At 39.0% G+C, this 20,886-nt stretch overlaps 1 protein-coding gene across 1 annotated transcript in view; it reads left to right on the forward strand.

Moving 5' to 3' along the window:
* The window catches only part of SH3GL2 (SH3 domain containing GRB2 like 2, endophilin A1), a 103,275-nt gene extending 82,805 nt beyond the window's left edge, over positions 1-20,470 (forward strand). Inside the window, exons 2-9 of the mRNA XM_069777596.1 lie at positions 1,217-1,285; positions 3,521-3,593; positions 8,508-8,651; positions 10,491-10,624; positions 11,938-12,096; positions 12,871-12,974; positions 16,342-16,472; positions 18,982-20,470. Of these exons, the coding sequence (XP_069633697.1) occupies positions 1,217-1,285; positions 3,521-3,593; positions 8,508-8,651; positions 10,491-10,624; positions 11,938-12,096; positions 12,871-12,974; positions 16,342-16,472; positions 18,982-19,181 (1,014 nt within the window). The 3' untranslated portion in view covers positions 19,182-20,470. The remainder of the gene's footprint in view (positions 1-1,216; positions 1,286-3,520; positions 3,594-8,507; positions 8,652-10,490; positions 10,625-11,937; positions 12,097-12,870; positions 12,975-16,341; positions 16,473-18,981) is intronic.
* The last annotated feature ends 416 nt before the right edge of the window (positions 20,471-20,886 follow it).

Genomic DNA, 20,886 nt, shown 5'->3' on the forward strand with positions numbered 1-20,886 from the left:
ATCAGTAGTTACACTTAATTAAAACAGTCTAAAGATGATTCAGAGACATCTAGGAATGTTTGTAAAATTAAATGGTGTTCAGTACAAAGAGCTAAAAATGGATAGGAAACAGAAAGTCCTATGCCTGATGAATTTCTTATGACAAATAACCAGCCCAGTGAAAGATTAGTACATTCACTGGATCATATGCACCTGACTTAGTTGTGGAATTACACCACTAAAAACACTTTGTGACTGACAATGCAATTGCTAACATCCATTTTGAATGGTGCTGCATAGCAGTTACCATTCAAATCGGTTGCTGTCACTTTTACTGACAGTAGAGGGAAACTCACTTCAATGTGTTCCTCTGAATCAGGGAAATGAAACGGTAGCACAAAATCATTTTCTAATTAGTTTTCAAACTGAGTATTTCATAAAATAACGGAGTATTTGCTAAAGGTGTGACACCAAAGTTCCCTTTCATTCTTTCTAACAGATGTGTCAGCTGGGTATTTTATATATGACTCGTGAGCCTCAAAGCTCTTGCATGGTGTGAATGTAGGGGGTTTTGTATCTATCACTTTTATTTATAAACTTGATTTTTGATGGTGAAAGTCTGGTTGTGACTTGAGTCAGTATGTTTCTGAGAGTTCTCTGGCGTGGGCACCTGTTGCCTTCTGGGTGGCTAGAGTCAGGCCTTGGGAGCTTCTTCTTGCTCTGTGCTTCGGCATTATGATTGCCCATGATGTTTCACTGATGCAGCCTGGACAAAGGAGCTGGGGCCATTTTTCAGCTCTGGTGAGAAATTTTTTAGTGCCTTAATTCTTTCCCCACTTCATTCTGTCAAGTCACCTCCTTTTTCATCAGCACACACAACCATGGATATTTCTGTCTGCTGAATACAGATCTGTCATTGTTGATTATTTGCTTGATAAGGTCCGGGGTACAGATATTCATTCAACAGAGAAATAAAGGTGTGACCTTGGCAAAGACGTGATAGTATGTACTTCTGACACCAGCAAAAGATTGGGTCTCTGAGAGTTAAGCAATAATATATTATTTTCTGTTTGTTTAACTTAAGTTAAAGTGTGTTTGAAGTAAGTTTTTCAGAAAGAATAATATGTCTGACTGTTGTACCAACTTAGAGAAAAAAAAAACATTTCCCCAGGAAAACACGGTGGCTAGATTTTTCAGTTATTGCTGAATCTGTTTATTGTTCTTTTTTTAACTGCAGAAAGTGAGTGAAAAAGTAGGAGGTGCAGAAGGAACCAAGCTAGATGATGACTTCAAAGAAATGGAAAGGGTAAGTCTAAATACAGATGTGTCTATTCATTATTACCATTCATTTTTCCTTTCTAGGACAGGAATTTCAATCACTTGAATAATTTTGAAAGACTTAACTTCTATTTAGCAGGACTGAGCTTTCTGTTTCTTACCTCTTTTTGTTTTCTAACTAAGGCATGTGTAATATATGGCACTCTTTATAATGCCAATATTTCATTCAGAGATTGAGGCTGTTGTCAGCTACAAATTAGTTTCAGTTAAGCCATTGTAGAGGATCTCTGAAAACAGTCTGTCTACAAGATGGTAATTTGAATGGCAAAGGGTGCCAGTCATTCTCAGCACCTTGAGCATCAGTCAAGAGGAGCAAGAGCTGTCTGCCAAAGGGGGTTGACAGTGGCACTGGGATATTCATTCATAGGTTCAGACATCCTGTTAGGCAGCCTCCCCTGGCAAAGTGCCTTGGGTAGATGCGGCTAACCCCCCAACAGACTGCTTGGTGAGGCAGGCAGTGGTAGCACTGAGTGTTTCTATGGGGGGCGAAGCCACAGCTGTGTGTGGTGGTGATAATATTTCAGTTGGAAGGATCAGTAGGGGCAGGTTTTTTTCTGGCTTCAACTTTGAAACGTACTATCAAATCTTGTAGCACAAGCTACTGCTATGTGATTTGTAGGGTATGTATCTAATACATAACTCTGATCAAGAGAAACAGAAGCTATTTATCTGTACATTTGTATGGTGAGATGAGGAAAAAAAACCTTGGATGAAAAATAAAGGAGAGGGGCATATCCTTTGTACTTCTTACAGCAAAAGTACTGCAGAGTTGGCTTCTCCCCTTCTGCCCAGCCTCCCTTCAAATCTGCTGCAAGTATAGGCACTGCCGTCAAAACTGGAAGATGTTAACAGATTCAGAAAATTGATGCAAGGTTTAGAGTGGAAAATAGGACATTGCAACAGCCAGGGGTGAGTCCCACGTAGTGCTTGTGGGCGGCATGGGTTGGCAGTCCAGGAGATAGGAGCACTGAGAGTTGAGAAGAGAATGGAGTAAACTCATCAGTTGCCTCCACACTCCCTGCCTGGCCCCGTGTTCCTTGCCAGCTTTTCTGCAGGCAGTGGACATGCTCCTTCTGCCTATCGCTGGCCTTCTGTTCCCTCGCCCCCTACTCTCCTCTGCAGCCTTCAAGCCATTTCTGCGGTCCCTACCAGGCAGTTCAGCTACTTACTCACCCAGGGCTGGCAGACCTCTTCTGCTTCTTTGTGTAAAGCATAGAGCAAGACCTGGCAGATGGCAGTGGCAACAGGAAACAGGAAAGACATCAGTCACAGCGTGCTGCAACCAACCCATCTCAGGTGTTCTTTTTTAAAATAGGAACTTGCCATTATGGTAGAGGAGTTCACCCTGTGGGACACAAGCTACCCTGCAGAGAAATGCAATGCGTCTTCGTAAGTGCAGAGTACAGGACAGGTTATGGAGATCCCCAAATCTGCCAAAGCAGCATTTTTTCATTGACGCCTGATTCTGTGAGGGAGAGTAGTTGCATACTTTGCTATATGCAGCTTAGGAAGTTGATGCAGAGTACTTCTTAAGAAAGCAAGAATTCCTATTACAGTAGAAAAAAGTAATGCTATTCAGTTTTAAGTATTTTAAATTCCTAAATATAAAATAATTCTTCCTGGAGTCAGCCAGGGGAAATAAATGGTCAGTGCATCCATGCTGATAGGTTTCTTGAAATTGGAAACTAAGTGATACCTGGTCTTCCTTACCCCAATTTTACCAGGCCTCGCTCTGAAAGAGGTAGACGGCCCATTTTATCATTGGTGGTTGGTTTTGATTGACATCTGCTTTCCCCTCATTTTGCCAGTTATTAGGTGATCAAAGATGGCTAATTCTTCAAATAGTTTTCAGTGACCATTCTGTCAAAAAGTTTTCCCTGTTATGGACGCTTCCCAGGGTGACATAAAGTATCAGCACGGTACAATGAGTCGTATCAAATTCCTGACACATCCTCAGGTACTCTGTACTAATGGCCTCACTTGCGAATGGATCTGCTATAAACTGAAATGGTGGACTCATGCTTTGGTAGTTTTCCAGGTATTATCGCCATTCTGGTACCAGGGCTGCTCTCAGGGATGCAAAAATAAAATTATAAGAAGAGTTAAAAGAATTTATAAGAACAAAAAGAAGAGAGAAAAACATTTTCCTTTTGTCTAACATCTTTTTTTCATGTTTCTTTTTGTTTAACTCTCTGTCCTTTAGAAAGTGGATGTTACCAGCAGGGCAGTTGTGGAAATAATGGCAAAGACAATAGAGTATCTTCAGCCCAATCCAGGTAATGTAATTTCACAGTCTCACAGTACTTGCAGCACTTTTTGAAAATACTCTTTCTCACCAAAATAGAATATGACAGATCTCATCCTCACTGGCGCAAGTTAAGACAAAATTGGTGAAGTTGTCATCAAGTAGAAGAGAGAGATGAGTACAGGCTTCTGTGTTAGGCTGTCAGAGGGAATGGAGACTGGCTTTGGGAGGCCTGTTTTCCTTTTGTGTTGTCTTGCTTTAGGTGAGGGAGCAGCATATGCCTAGAAATCAGGTGTGTTTACTTGCAGGCATCTGAATGTCAGCACTGTGAGTGTGGGGGGGCTCCCTGGGAGCTGGAGATGGCTGTGGACTCCCCAGGGACGGCAGGGCAGGGCCTGGAAGTCAAGGCCCATCCCACTGCTCCAGCCAGGAGCAGAGCAGCCCAGGTGCTCTGGGGCAGCAGCAGCAACCCTGGGCATCAGGCACCTCCCTGGGTATGGGGATGGGCCGAGGCCAGGCAATCAGCCCACAGGCATGGTGAGGGTGTCTGCATGAAACGTCTCTTTCTGCTGCTGTTCCAGTCATTCACCCTGTGTGAAGGAAAAGGACCGGGCAGTCCTTGCAGACTGTGGGAAGAAAGACAAAGTTCTGAAGCAGCTTTCTCCAGGGCACAGGAAAAGATGTAACAACACCTTCTCACCTGGTCCTCTAGTGATTTCCCATCCTCATTAGCGTTACTACAACAGGGAGGGTGGAAAAGAGGTGTTGATGCCGAACTGGAGAAAAGGGCAGATAAACGGATGTAATCAGAGATGACTAAATTGAACCCTCAAAGTAGAAACGAATGATTGGTTTCATTGGGGAGATGAAAGAAAGGTTTTGTGATTGGGCTGATGGAGAGCTGCATGCTCCTTTCTTGCCAAAGGATCCTCACAAGGAGGGGTGATCTGGAGCTGTTAAGTAAACCATTAAATTCAAGAACTTGAAGATTTCCATAGTGATCTAGGAACATAAGGGCTTTGATACTAGCATAAGTCAATGCCAGCTTGACTGATGGCATCAATGGAGTTATGCTTGTATAAAATTAGCATGAAGGTAAAATGAGGCCTCTACCTCCAGTAAGTATCTTAGAGTTTCATGGAAGTACAGACCAAATTCACTCATTCACTCTGAGGAATTTGTTTCCTAATAGCTGGAAACAAATTTGAACCAGTGTGAAATATTTTAACTCCAGTGTGGTAGGATGAAGGACTGTTGTTAGTATAGCTTAACTGGTGATATTTTTATGTTAGACCACAGAGGAAAGGAGGATAATTTGATGATGCTGCCAGTGGATTGAAAAAAGGAGGAATAATATTTACGAGTTCTAAGAACTGCTGGAGAGAAAATAATAATGACTACAACGGTTTCTATGTCAACAGATGAAATACTGTTTATGACTTGAGTCCACAGCTTCATTGCTCATCGTCAACAAGCACTCTACAGGAAAAGCAATACGATTGACAAACATTATGGGGCTAGTGATAAAATTGTTAACTGCTGTCAAGCTGCTGTTGTGCAACATTGTATAGACTGAGTAGTAAGCTTTGGCTGCTCAGCCCCTCTCTGGCTGCCTTCCTGACACATCTGAGTGATTATGTTTGCTGTGAATTGTGAAGGAGGCTCACAGCAATGGCAGAGAGCAAAATTTCTGGAAATAGCTAAGGATGTGATTTCAGGCACCTCAGGCTGATGTAAGTTTGCAGTGCTGCAGGAAAGAGCAGTTTCCATACTCTAGCTACACATCCCCTCATCTGCTTGTGGCATGTGCAAGTAGGATCAGAAAATTAAAATTGTAGTAGGCAGGAGGAAGATTTACTTTCCTGCATATCAAATTAGATCACGTTATTCATTCCACAGCTGGGCAATGGGTAACAGATGGAGTAAGAGGGAAGGGGGACTGACTCTTTTCAGCTCTCACCTGTTCTTAGATTGTTTTATACCAATTGCAAAAGGGCTCCCTACAGTGAGAAGAATTGCGTGGAAAATTACTTCTTTTTTCAATAAAATAAAAAATTTCCTTTTAAAATTCTCCCTACAACTATATTACAATTTATCTGGGACACTAAAAATGCTGATTTCCAGTATTTCCTGTTTGCTTTCTCATTTTCATAAAAAATAGAAACATTACATTGGGAAGAAGGGGGAAATTTAATGGAAAAAAAAAGTTCTTTAATGGCACTGTTTAACAGAAGAATTTCTTTAAACGTTTACCTGGGTTTGGTAGGGAGAAGAGGGTTTGGGATGTAGCAGCCATTCCTTGGTAAATAAGATGTGCCCTGGAAACATCAATATACTTGGATAACATAGTACTGCAGTGCTAGAGATCAAATGGCTTCATGGTGTTTTGAAGGATCAATAAATTAAGTATGAAGCATTGTCTACCTTCACTAAACAGTTAAATTAACTAATGCTGGAAGGAAAAAAGAAGAGGGAAAGGAAGGGAAAGGAAGGGAAGGGAAGGGAAGGGAAGGGAAGGGAAGGGGATATTAAAGACAAAGGTGAATTTATTGAAAGAGATGTTGGGCTGAGGTTAGTATGAATGAAAAAGATAGCTTTGTAGACTTCTCAATTATGAAAAAGACCTGAAGGGCAGCTGAAAATAACTAAAATTGAAAATGATGAAGGCTGAAAGACTTTCCGTGCAGAGGTACATGACCATAATTTCAAGAAAAAGAGGTGTGCCAGATGAACAAGATTGAAAGTACAAAGAATGAGCAATTGAACCCACTGCTGAAATTTCTTTCAAAGACTTCTGGCAGTGTTTTTATGATTTGCCATGGCTCTGTTAACAATTAAAATTAAGGTGAATCATTAGTGGCACCATGGAAGTCAATGTAAAGCAAAGGGAGTGCAACTGGGAAAAGAATCAAGTGTTCAGGTCACTTCCATGTGGTTTTTTGTACATCTCTGCCTGTCTTCACTCAGGTCGAAACATAACTTAGAGAAGAAAGCACATGGCACTAGCACAATAAAGCAATAGAAATGAAAGGGCTCAGGATGGGATTTTGAGGTTGACTGAGAACAAACTTACCTCTCCTCCCATGGAAGTTACTGGAATCAACTTTAAAGAAGGAATGAGACCACTGGTGGATGTATTCTATGATTTCCTACTAAATCAGGGTTCTAATGTAATCATTATTAAATGATTAAATGATTCATTGAAGCATGAATTTTTTATCCTTACCTTTCTTCTCTTTATGATTTATTTCTTGCCCTTGCCTTATTGTCCTTTCATCTGTCATTCTTTCCTGTACCTTTTGCATTCTACTCTTACCTGCCTGTCCAGAATATAGCCGCTTCATTTTTTATATTCCCTCATTCATTTTTTCCTTTTATTTCTGAAAATACTCCCATTTGTTCCTGTTTTAGTTCAGCTTGCTGCCTTCATTCCCCTGACTGATTCTGTTTGTGCCTTAGTTTCTTTTGTGCTTCTGTATTTTCCCATCACCATCATCATTTCAATGCCATTTTTAAAGGCCAGACACTTCATTAAAATGCAATTTCTTATACTGAACAGTCAACCAGTCTGCTGACTGTAGTTTTGTAGTGGGTGGAAACAGAAGGCATCAAGAAATTCAGATGCTGAAAAGCATGATCTGGTGGCACTCAAGGGTAGTGAGAAAGTTATCAAAACCATAATTACTATATGGTAAAAATATGTTATCCTTTCATAGCTGCTTCTCAGGCAAAATAAGTACTATGACACTTGCCTGATTTTCCTGTGTCTGTTTCTGTGTCTATATGCATACACTTCTATGTCACGAAGTGAAACATATTCAGCAACAGGAACCATCTCTTGACAGGCACTTTCAACAATAAATTAAAAGCAAAACACTTGTTGACTCCAGTCTGCTAATGTTTTGTTTTGTTGCAGAAATGTGTGCAAGGTCAAGTTTTGACCAGTGAAATCAGCACATGAACAGTGTGAGCTGCTAATGTTTTGTAAACAGAAATGCTAACTCATAAGAGCAACTAATAAAGTCAAGCCTTTGCAAGGAGGAAGGTAGAGGCATTCATAGCTGCCTTCCTGTAGCATACACAATAATGTAGGTAGAAACAGCCACTGAGTCAGCTTTGCTGGCAGTAGGATATAGCTGGCAAAATTTGAAGTCAAGTGCCATTAATTAATTCACTCTCTGCAGGCCATTCACATTCTGTAGCTGCAAAAATTCACTAAAGCACATCATCAAACAAATTAGTTCTTTTATGTTTGCTGTCTTTGTTTTCATCAATTATGATAATTGTGTGATTTCTTCTGATCTGCACTTGTGTATCTGAAATAAAATACAAGCTAAAGTACAGCTGAAAACTGTATTGAAGTAGGAGTTTCCCCAAATACCCATAAAAAGCAAAAAGTGTTTCAAAAGTTGTTGGGCATCATGTTTGAGGACATAGGTTTTATTTAATATTCTACAACAGAAAAACTTTCAAATGTTTAAAAAATATGGGGCACCACAGTTTCATTGTGAGTGTACCTAGTCTGGACTTTTTCTTGAGAGGAAGGCTGGCCCAATCTGCTATCCATCTGGTACCCAAGGATTTTAAGATTAAGGCTTTGGGGACTCATTCAAGATTTTTCTACCTGAGTTGTAGCACGTCAAACATGCTATCTTGGGAGTGTTCCTGGGCTTTCTTCTGTCCAAGTCATTTCAAGGGAAGCTTTGACTTAAAGTTCAGGACAGACCCTCCTCTCTGGCCTACCAGCAGAAGAAAAAAGTCAGTGACCAACAACATTTCATTCCTTTGCTCTGAAAATAATTGATTAAAAACAGGGCTTAGTCCTAAACTTAGATAATGTCCTTCAAATACATTGTGGGTAGCTCAGATAAATTTAAAGAGTGCATTCTTGTCTGTGTAGTCAAACTATTGCATGCTTGTAACCTCTGTCACTTGCCTGCTTCAGCTTCCAGAGCTAAACTCAGCATGATCAACACTATGTCAAAAATTCGAGGCCAGGAAAAGGGACCAGGTTACCCTCAGGCTGAAGCCCTGCTGGCAGACGCGATGCTGAAATTTGGTCGAGAACTTGGAGAAGAATGCAACTTTGGTAACTTTATTGCTTCCCTTTCTGTTATAATGCGATAAAAATGCCAGTAAAACATAATATAACTCTCATTATTAAAGTGTTGCGCTCTTACAAAGGAAGAACTTCTGCAAGAAGCATCAGAGTTCTGCTTCATCAGACTTCTCCTTTAAGGTCAGTTTAGGCCTATTGAGTATCTTTTGCGGATTTGGACTAGAGGTTTTTTTCTTGTGGGTGAAAGTCAAATTGTTTCCATTTGGACCCATATCCATATAGGCTTAGGCTCTCTGTCATAGATTATGTTACTGGGGATGTGCTGGGATGAAAGATGTACATGTTCAGAAATCATTGTCTACGCATGTGTGCAATAAAACCCTTTTGTCCTCAGAATCCTTATAATAAATGTTACTGTCTTCATTGCAGTCAAGGAATAAAGGCTAATAGGTTTTTAATAGACTGTGACATTTTTTTCTGACCAAATTCCACATTTTAAGGCACTAGTGAATATTCCTGTCTTACCTGTCAACTGCTCCTCCCTCCAAGCCCGAGTTTACAGCTGCCTGAGTTAAAAATGTTGAACTGAGACTTAACAGTGTGTGTTCTTCAACAACAGAAGTCTAACTAAAAGAGATGACATTCACAACAGGATCCTTTGTCTTTCTATCCTATTTGTGTGGTCTTCTCTGTGGACATTTTTATATGGTAACACACAGGACCTTCAAATAGGACTGTGAAAATCCAATTTCCTATTTGAATCTTTATAAAATGTTGTTCCTGGCATAAAGGCATCTGCAACGGGAAAGGTACTTTCTTGGGTTTTTTATATAATTTACTAGTTAGCTTGGCAGTTGTAGGTTGATTTGTGCTAAAGACTACTGAATTTATTTTTTTAATTGGTTGCCTCTCATTTGCTAAGTTTCAAACACATTTTTGAAGGGAAAATGAAGAACTAATAGAATTTAGTTTGTGCAAATTGCTAGATATTCCCTAATGATTGCAGTAGCACGCAACAGAATAGATATGGCAATTATTTTCACATTCTTAACTAACAGCAGCCATTGTGGCTGTTTGTCACTCTTCACCCGGGTCTGGCAGGCTCTCTAGTTTTGCAGTGCATTGCTGGCATCCCCTGCTTGGGAGACAAAGCTCCTTCTGATTTCTCACATTTCCAGGTTTTCAGGTGCTTTATATTCTTTGAAAGTGGATTTTTTTCCACCAACCTATGCCTCAAACCAGGAGGGTATTTTTGAGCTTCTTGCTTCTGTTTTTATGGAGAGGAGGTAAAGCAGAGTGGTAATTTTTGTGGCCCTCAAGTTAATCTTGGAGGAAATCTCAGAAGGCAGATAATTCTTACTGAAGTTTATAACTTGAGTAGGTGTATGAAGTCGATAGTTTCATCAAAAAAAATTTTCATCAAAAAAAAATTCTGTGAAATTTTAAAGAATTTTTTAATTTGATACTGTCACTAGTCTCACTGATACAAACAGGGAGACTTTGACTTCCATTAGAGCTATTTTTGTATGCAGTCTAGTGTCTGGTGATGGCAACACTGGAGCAAATACAGGTAATTCTTTTCTAGCATGTTTGTTTCACCGGTGTGAGGAATGAACAGCAAGGGGTGTGGATGAGGCTGTCCTGATGCAGTGTGGATCCTCAAGTTCAGCTGTATTACAAGGCACAGACTCTGGGGGCTGCAGAAGTGTGAAATCCATGTTGCTGTTTCACACAGTGTGTCATACTCCGTTTCTTTCCTAAACTTGAGACTTAAAGTGAAATGTTAACTGAAATTTGCATGACTCAGTTTCATTCTACAGTGATTTGGAACTAAGTTATTTTGAGATAACCGGACATCTTTTCTTTCAGGACCAGCACTTGCAGATGTGGGAGAAGCTATGAAGGAGCTTTCTGAGGTCAAGGACTCTTTAGACATGGAAGTGAAACAAAACTTCATTGACCCACTTCAGAATCTCCATGACAAAGATCTGAGAGAAATACAGGTATTGCCCTCAATGTGGCATTTTAATAATGCCAAAAGTGCAGACTGTGTATATGTTCAAAATTTATGTTAGTTGTATAGCTTAAAATGGCCTTTCAGATTCACAGATTATTTGAGTTTAGTCTCTTCTGTCTCAAGTTTTACTTTTCAGTTCTGTCTGTCTTGTTGGTGGTTTAGGAAAGGAAAGATTGAAATTCTAACATTTTTTGATGGTAGCATCACCAAGTTTAAGGAGGCATGAGCACAGTACTCTAATCCTACCATTTGAAAGCTCATTTCACTAAATAAATGAACAGATGTTTACATTCAATTTTCTAGTGTATGACATGTGAGGGCATTTTGATAGTTGCCTCTATACTGGCACTACCCTTTTGTCTGTATGAAGACTGTGTCTGAAACATTCCCAGGAATTTGGAACACAAACACTGTTTGCTTGCATGAATTACATAATTAGTAATCCAGGAACCAGACAGCATTTACAGAAAAAAATCTGTTTGCACGCATACTTCTGCAAACACAACCTACTTTTGTAATTGTGGAAGTGTCTCCCAATTCAGCAATGCTTATCTGTATAAGTAACTGTTCTTCTGAGCTCAGTAAGGCTTTCATATTGTTAAATAGGTGTGGAAGAAAGATATCTTAGGCAGTTTGATATAACTTACAAAGCTGACAAATTTATAAATATCAGATGACAAATTGATTCTTCTGCGGGAAAGTAAACACCTAAAGTAATCATGCTCATGCTGGTAGCATTAACTCCTGGCCAGCTTGATGTGGCAGCTGCTAAGCAGATTGACATAAATGTTACATCAGTTAACAAACTAGAAAATCTTTAATAAAAGATAACATTAAGATCCTTTGGTGGTCTGATGGAAATGATAAGAATATTTTCTGTGTTGCTTTGTTTATGAGAACTGTTACACAGGCAAAAATGCACTGACTTGTGCTTTTAATAGAGTTTTCTCTTAAACATCTACGGAAAAACCATAGTGTTCAGGTTATTCTGTATCAGAATTAAAAAGCTAGAAACTCACATACCTTTTATACAGGTGGTGAATGCAGTTATCCATTCTGTGTGGCCTTTTTTTAATGTTGAAGGTCTGTCATTTAGACAGCAGCACACCATAGCTTCTTAAATGATACGTAAAACCACCTATTTCATTGTTCTGTATTTCTCCCTTCTGAGGAAGGGTTGATGAACAGCAAACAGCACATGCTTGCAAATGTACATGGACTACCTGATTACAATGCAGTATAAGGAGAGTCAGGGAACATCCTTTATTCTGTGCTTGTGTTTGCGTTTTTGTTTTTTAGCATCACCTAAAGAAAATGGAAGGTCGACGTCTGGATTTTGATTACAAAAAGAAAAGACAGGGCAAGCTCCCTGATGAAGAACTTCGCCAGGCTCTGGAGAAATTTGATGAATCAAAAGAAATTGCTGAGTCAAGCATGTTCAACCTTCTGGAGATGGATGTGAGATATCCCTTGTTAATCTTTGAGCTGAATCTTAAGAAGAGCCAGATACTGGTTCAGCAGTGAATGCAGTCTAAAGCAGTCTGAAACTTGAAAGACTTATTACATCCATGATGCCACAGATTCCTGTCACTGTACAATGGGGAAGGATATACTTCCTTGTTGGACTCAGTGAGAGGCTCAGAAGCTATAGTAATGTACAGCATGCACATGAAGGACTAATTTTATAGGTAACTGAGCCAAAGAACATAAATCCTCTGAAGCATTGATGTGCTTACATTGCCCACACAAGAGTTTTGGATGTTTTTTCCCTCATGAAGTAGAATGCTACCTGCCTTCAGGTATATATAGTATCCTCCTGTTTTGGTCTGCTTCACAGGCCAGAATACAACTGGAGCATGACCATAGTTCCTATGGTTTTGTGCCCCTCACATGCAGGGAGGAAGAAGGTGTATTATGTCTCATTACAGTGTCATTTTTGCTTTCGTAGTGTTCACTGAATGAGGTAGGTTTGTAGGCTGCTGTTCATGCAAATCAGCCATGGAGATGATCAGTGGAGAAGAGCTGCAGTTACCATTCCAGATCAGGTCATAACCAGACATGATAACGAATAAAGACTGATGTGTAACTATTTACGAACTACAAAGATGAATCAAGGTTTTAGAGAGATAAGTAAAACTGCCTGTGCAGTGTCAGCATGACAGTGGTCTTTACTCACTATTGCTGAGCTGTTAGTAATCACCTAAGGTCTGATGTTTTAATGTCAATCCTCAGATTGAGCAAGTGAGCCAGCTTTCTGCTCTTGTACAAGCCCAGCTGGAGTACCACAAGCAGGCCACACAGATCCTACAGCGAGTTACTTCTAAGCTGGAAGATAGGTAATGGACTTTTTGTAAGTTTGTTGAATTGATTTTTTGTTTTACAGAGGCAGAAAACCTATGAGTAGAATGCAACACTTATCTTTTGCAACTTGGTAATTGTATGTTTATGACAACAAGGGCCATTTCATTAGGTAATTGCAAGCTCAGATTTGTATGTTTTGGAGATGCATATACTTCTATGACTGAATGAGGACTGAGTTCAGGAAAGCATCTCAGCTCAGTAAAGCTGTTAAATGTGATTTAACTGAAAGCAAGTGTTTATAAATATTGGAAGTCAGTGGGACTTAGAACTTTGGACTCCCTACCATTCCTGTGTGTATTCACAAAATAGTATTTCTGAGAGAAGATGTTAATGATTGCTATTGAAAAAGAGTATCTTGTTATATTCTCATCTACCTGAACATCTTCCTGAGCCAGGTAGTGAGATGCCCATTGTTTGCTACCTTATTAATACTCCTTTTTTCCAGCTGTATTGCCAGATCAAATTTAGTACAAGGCTTAATTGAATTTACCTCTTCCATCCCCTCTTCTGTAACTGTGAATGCTGTCTCACAATTGATACAATATGTTTTTAATAGAATTTTAGAATATTTAGTTTTGAATTTTTGTTTCTATCAACACAAACCTGATTGTACCCCCTTGAAATGAGGAAAATAATGTTTGTAGAAGTTTATCAGCTTCCCCCACACACATCCTTCTTCAAGGAAACTTAACATATATGAGAGATTTCTTTAGTCCACATAGTTCTGGAAGACTCTTCCTAAAAGCTGGACGTAATTCCCAAGAGCTGATAATGTTCGCATACTGTGTGAAGGCAGCTTTTTAATCATGCATGATTCTTTGCTGTTTTCTGATGTCATTAGTGTAGATTCTGGTGCTGCTGGGTCTGTCAGTGTTTATTTTCTCAGAGCACACAGTCTGTAAGACTCATCCAGTTCTAAGTCTAAAATTTCTTTGTGATTAGGAGCAGCACTTGGTAGGTAGGCTGCCCAGCAGGCTGTTTTCTGGATACAGTTTACAGTACTGTCTAAACAGCTAACAGAATGATTTTCAGCACTTCCGAATGTATACTGCAGTTCACTTACTTTACATAGTCATTAAAAAATCCCATTCACTTACTTTACAGAGGCAAAAAATCCTCAGGAGTAGGTGTGTTGTTCTGTAGTCCCTAAATTATGCCATAACGTGAACATACCTCTCTGCAACAAATTTCTCTTCCTGTATCAATTCATTTGCCCTTTTGAAATTTCTGCTAAACAGTCAGTATCTTTGCTTTTAAGTTTCAGCTCTTCATCATCAGCTAAATGATTTTAGCTTCTCAAGAACCTTGCATCAGACTGCTATTATAGATCAGCTGAAGTAAATATTTTACATAAATTTACTGTGCATCCCTAATTGTAAAGAGTCTACTGGCTAAATCATCCTTTGTCCACACCACTGGACGCAAATTAGAGCACTATGATATGCTCATGCCAGGGATTAACCAGGGACGTAGAGCTGTTACTATTTGAACTACTTGTATTTTCCTGCTGGTGATATGCAGGTGGCAAAAAATGCATGGCCCTGAGTTTTGGGGGCTGTTTTTTTGACCATATGGAGCAGAAAATAAATAATGCTTTACTTTTAAGGTGAGCAAATTTATTACAGTTCGCTGTCAGTGATGTCTACAGCACATACTACCCATTTTCTACATAGTTTTTAAAAGATGTGAATGGAACTTGTTCATGCTGTTGTTTGGCATGGACAATGTCTTCTAACTGCTAAGACTGTCCTGTTCGAAATATTGCCCAAAGAAAGAATTTTAAAATAATATGAGTTACGACTGCAAAAACCATGAAAAATTTTAAAATATACTCAAGTCTTCTATTGTTTCTGGGCCTTTTAGGCTTCAAAACTTTCTTCAGGAACTTCAAGAATTTTCATTTTTCTTCTACACATTAACGGAAAGTGTAAACTTCCTTAAAACACCATGATTACATGAACTGGGACTTTAGAAACTTGGCAAACATTGGGAGACTTGCAATAAAATTAATAAGATCTGGAAGGTCAGCAAAAGCTTTTCCTTTTAAACTCTCTTTTTCATCAAGCAGAAGGAGGCTGCAGTTTTCAAGACAGTATCGTGACAGAGCAGCTGGGAAGCAGGAATGGTTTCCTTGGAGATGTTTCTTTTCTTAAGAAACATGGCTCATGCTGAGCTTTTGGATAATTTTTAGCAAGTCACTAGAACTGTTCCCTTCTAGTTCATAACTGTAAAAAATGGTTTTTGTTTCACAGAAGTATTAAGTGTAATAGAACTTGGTTTAAGTATTTCTTTCTTCAAAACTACTGTTTTGAAAAAGTAACTTCTGTTAATGACTGAAACACAGCAAAGCCTTTTTATTTAGGTTCATTTTGACAACTTCATTAATTTAAGTTTTTAATATGCTTATGTTTTTGTTAGTGAAGAAGAAAAGCAGTTTCTGGGGACTGACTAATATTGATAATATTTGGGATGGTGAGGAAACCAGTGTTATCAGGACCAAAACTAGTTAAGTTAGAAGCAGATATTTTCAATAGAAAAATCAAAATGTGCTACCAACAGCAAGTCTGGGGCAGATCTAGAGAAGGTTAGAGAAACCAACTTGTCCTTTAAATAGGGAGGTCTTGATTCAAGCATTCTTCCATATCTGGTATTAGAAATATATGTGGCTGTTGTTGTGCATAAGCTGCTCTGATTCTGTCATCATCCCTTCCCTGGATTTTACCGTAGAATCTGAAAATGTACCCTCTCCTAGAAATTCTAGATTTCTCAGTCAGAAGAATAAATTGGAATGAATGATGCATAATATTTTTATTTTGAGAGTCAGGAAAGCTGGAGTTGTGTGTCTTTGTGAAACAAGTATTCCAAATTACAAATTAACTAAGTCTGCAACTGAAGTCAGTATGTTCCCACACAGTCTCCTCACAAAATGACAAGAGTTGGCATCGACCAACTGAATAGTTAAGGCTTGCCAGGGATAGAAGCAAAAATCACACTAAAAATGGGGGCAGACATGTTTGTACAGCCCTTCTGTAAGCATTGCTAATCACATAACTAGTTTTTCTCCATTAGAAGCTCTTTGTTATTGTTAGACGAAAGGAATCCAGACAAAATGCTAGGTTCCTAGAGGGAAAGAAAAATTAACAACCTAATGGAATAGTCACATCAGGTGGGTTTTGGTAATTTAAACTAATGTTGTAAACAAAAAGTTACTCCAAATGTCAAAACTTGTTTAGTCTGGATGATTGGTGGATGGGAGTGTCAGCCATGGAAATAAAAATGTTTGGTGCAACTCATCTGTTAACTAGAAACTAACTCTTGACATTGAACTTCATGTTTTGGCAGAATAAAAGAGGCATCATCTCAGCCCAGGAGAGAATACCAGCCCAAACCCCGTATGAGCCTGGATTTCACAACTGGTGACAATACTCAGCACAATGGGGGAATATCCCATGCCACCACACCTAAACCATCAGGTAATGGCAGTAGCAATGTGAGAAGAAAAGCCAACTCTGTCTAAGTTTTGCTACAATGCAGAAGTTCCATGCTTTCATCTAGAGATCAGTTCTTCCATAGCGAGGTAAAATGAGAATGAGGATAGTATGGGAGACAGTTGTTTGGACTGTTGTAAAGCATTCACATACCCAGGCAGAACAGGCATGGATCATCCACTGCTTTAAGTGAATCTTTGGGTCAAAAATTTCCTTAGTCCTAGAAGGTCAAAGAGATGCTACCAAACTAAATTCACCTTGAAATATAGATCTTTACAAAATAGGCATTTAGAAAACTGGAAGAACAACTGGAAGTTTCCATGAAAATGCAGAACCCTGAACACCCCCAAAAACTCTGTAATCTTATCCTGCTTTTTAAAACCAGGTATTACAACACAAAGATTCTGAAAGGAAAAATCACTAAAAAGAAAAGCAAAGCCATCTGAGTTATCTTCTTTGTCCAATTGGGAGCGGCACAAGCAAGATTAAGGATTTATATGACTATGCATAATTATTATCTTAAAGAAGTGTTTATTTCATATTAACATATACTAAGAAAGTGTTATTAGTTGTTTCTCACAAGTAATTGTCTGTTATCCTATGCCATGGTGAGGGCTGTCCTCTGTCAAGACCCTGACCTCAGTTATTCCATTTTACCTCAGTGACAATTGCTAGCACACTCCACCCTGCAAGACTGGATTTTTTTCACTAGATCTTTAATCAGGATTTTCTTCCTTCCCATCACATCCTGATGTGAATGTTTCATGTTCTCCCAGTTATAGGCAGCAACAGTATCTCCATGTGACACCTGCAACTGGAAATTGTCTTGCGTAATCTTGCAAACTCCTAGTAATGTCTTCACTATGCTAGCAAGAAGGGAGATACAATAGGGATGCCTTGTGCATGAGCATGGCTCGAGTCTTGCATGCTAAAGGTCTTGTCATACCACCAGTAATTTTCTTCTTCACTTCTTTTTTGTAGTGTCATGTACACTTGTCTGTGCTAAGGCAGTGCAGACTGATGTTTTGTGTCTCTTCTTGTGTTTTCATCTTCAGAGAGCAGTATTTAGCATTTTCTGCAATAGGGTTTCTTTCTTTTGAAGTGTTTATTGGTTTCATAGAAATGCCTTCTTTGAAAATTCTTTAACATATGTTTGGGTTGGTTCATTCAAGGCTCCAATCTTCTATGGTCATTTGAGTTTATTTGCTAAGTCTTCAAAAAATTCAGCTGGTAGCAACGAGGATACCAAACACATGCTGTAAGGCTTGTTGATGCCAGCAAAATAGTCTTCATGACAAATAAAGCAAAATACACTATAAGCAATATGTAAAGAAGGTTTCTTTACAGAATTTAATAAATGAAATCTGGTATTTGAAAAACTTGCTCTATTGCAATCTGTAGCAATGGAATATTTTTGTCCTAAAATAGCTCAAGCATGGGCCTTCTAGCCATAATTAGTGGTTGAAATGAATATGCAAAAAGTTTGAATCTGAAACTTACTCATCCTGAAGCCAGTATACATGAAAAAGCTGAAATCCATACTCTTAGAAGTGCCATTCCGGTGGAGTGACATGTGTCGGTTCATTCTGACAACTGGAAGTACATGAACTCTTACTATGGAAAGTCAGGTAGGGGTGTAAGATTCCTTACAATTTAGTGGTACTAAATCCTAAATATTCTGACCTGTTACAATTTTGCTTTTGGTAGGCTTGAAGCTATAGAGACTTTGGGGCAAGGGAGAGAATATGGGGGATGGGAGGAATATTTATTAATTTCATATAACGTTTGAAAATCTAATCTAACTAATGACTTATAATAATACCCATTAGCCACCGTAAAGGGTTTATGGTCAGATGTTCACGAACTAGCATATTAGAAAGCTTTCAGTTTCAAACTTGTTTTGAATCTATACTGGTGGCCCTGCAACCAAGTGTCTTGTGGGAATGGGGAGAAAAGGTCTTTGGAAACCTCATGCTAAAATTCAGAGGATTAGGAGCATATACAGTGGTTTAGAGTATATCTGTTCCAGTGAAGTTTCCAAATAAAGGACAAAGACACAGTTATATCTTCACTGCTGTTTTAAGCTACCCCTTACATTACTTACCTGAAGTAAATAGACAAAGCGTCTCTGTGCCAGGAAAGCTGGAAATACATTAGGGCTTTCTCATCATTCTTTTTATTTTGTAAACTGATAAAAATTATGTTCCAAACTGATTGTAGCCAAGCTTTTTGGTGTGGGCTTGACTGTAGCTTGGTTCTTTTAGGATTCTCTGACATGTACTGGCAGTCACATATGAAAACTGAAGGCTGCCAAAAGCTGATAGCTGCCTTCTAATGAAGTTTAGCAGTCCAAATTTAGATGTTATCAGAGAACTGTCATCAGCATATGAGTGACACCAGAAACAGCAAAATCTGTAGTAGGTGCAATGGTAGAAAGGATACTGAACTGTTGAGATTTTTAAGCACATTGTTTCTTTGTGTTTCTTCTCCATAGGTGTTCACATGGATCAACCATGCTGCCGAGCTCTGTATGACTTTGAACCAGAAAATGAAGGGGAGCTGGGATTTAAAGAGGGTGATATCATTACCCTCACTAACCAGATTGATGAAAACTGGTATGAGGGGATGCTTCATGGCCAGTCAGGTTTCTTCCCCATCAATTATGTCGATATTCTAGTTCCATTACCCAATTAGGATGGCTGATCCACCACCTCTGACCCAGATAGTTGTGTCAGTACCACTGCTTTCAAAATGCTGCTTCTTACACCTTACAAGTGCAAACTGCAGTGGTTAGTGTCATTGATTCCCACGGAGCATCTTTGGTTTACATGTTGTCATACTGCATGGTGGTGATGCGTGGTATCTTCTGAGCCAGCATAATGTGGGTTAGATTGTTGGCCATGCTGGCCTGGTGGTAACCAGAGCCATTACTGAGGTGAAGCTGGGAAGGTGATGGCAAGCAAAGCAGGTAAATCATAGTGAAGGAGCAGGAAGTGAAGGTGGTATTGGGAAGATAATGCCTATCACCACTGTATTACTTCTCAGTCTTAGTTCTCTATAGAAAGAGGGAAAAGTTCTTGCCACTCCATCTTTCCCTTCCTAATGACACAGTTCACACAAGTCTAACATTGACTAACCAGAATTGTCTCTTCCAACCAAACTGGCTTGCTGTTCTCACAGAGACAGTCTAAATGTACAACCTCTGGTTTCTTACAAAGTGAACCGCTGTACTGTGTGTCCTGCTGCTCTCTGCTCATTTTTGTATTCTTAATTATTGTTAAAAGGCGTAGTTCCATCCAGAGGTAAGCTGTTAACCATAAAATGGGGATTCCTATAGTAAAAACCTTGGACCACAAACCACCTGAATTTGCCCTTCAGGTAACTTTGAGCATGCTCACCAAAATGCCAGTAAGAGGGCAAGATGGGGAATAAAACTGGCATTTGTTAACTGTTTCTTGTCAAGTCTTGGCACAAAATCATGCTGCTTAAGCACCAGATATCCTCTGTAAACTCCTTCACTGAGGAATACAATAACCAACCAAACATGACCCTTACTTCATTTGTTTCTGTCTAGCATGTGTTCTTTGAACATCATTTGTGCATATTCTGCCCTCAATGAGGACTAAATAAAACTTTTCTTGTGTTGACCAATTGAAGACATGTGGCTGTATATGCAAAAACATTTCCCATATGTTTAGTTGGTTCTCTTGTGTTCCTCCTTCCTGCACTTTGTGTACAGTGCTGTGCCTAGCTTCTTGGCATTCTTTTGGTAACAGTTGCAGAAGTTCTGTTAGTTTAGTTATCCAGAGTTCTATTTATCTAAATTGTACAGACTCTTTCAGAGGTTTAATGTGCTGCTTCGAATGTGCCACTTCAGTACTGGATGATGTGAAATGAAGACAATTCGCTAATGCTTAATCTATAAACTATGTCATGGAAAGTATTGATATTTCAAATAAATGCTGAGAGAATAACTAGTATAATGTTGTGGATTATTACTTTGTTGCTTTCAAATCTGTTGTGCTAACTTCAGCTAACAAGAATTTTATTTCAGAAAGCGTATTCCTCATTTCCTGCAAATGTGAAACATACTTTGTCATTATGATACTGCTTCAGTCAACTAAAACTCATATGTATAATGGCCCTCGTAAACAGGATAAACTGAACACTGAGTACATTAAATTACTGTCATGATGACCAGCATGCAATCTTGTGGATACACGTTGTTTCTCATTAAAGAATGCTGGTGTTCACAAACACCCTAGTAGAGCTTAAAGACATGGTAACTTATTATTTATTTTTTCTTTCATACGACACAGCATTTTATTTCATTTTATATTCTTTGTTGTACACATATTGTGGTGGGTTAGCCTTGGCAAAATGCCAAACACCCACCCAG

Source organism: Haliaeetus albicilla, chromosome Z, assembly GCF_947461875.1.
Source record: "Haliaeetus albicilla chromosome Z, bHalAlb1.1, whole genome shotgun sequence".
Classification (NCBI taxonomy): domain Eukaryota; kingdom Metazoa; phylum Chordata; class Aves; order Accipitriformes; family Accipitridae; genus Haliaeetus; species Haliaeetus albicilla.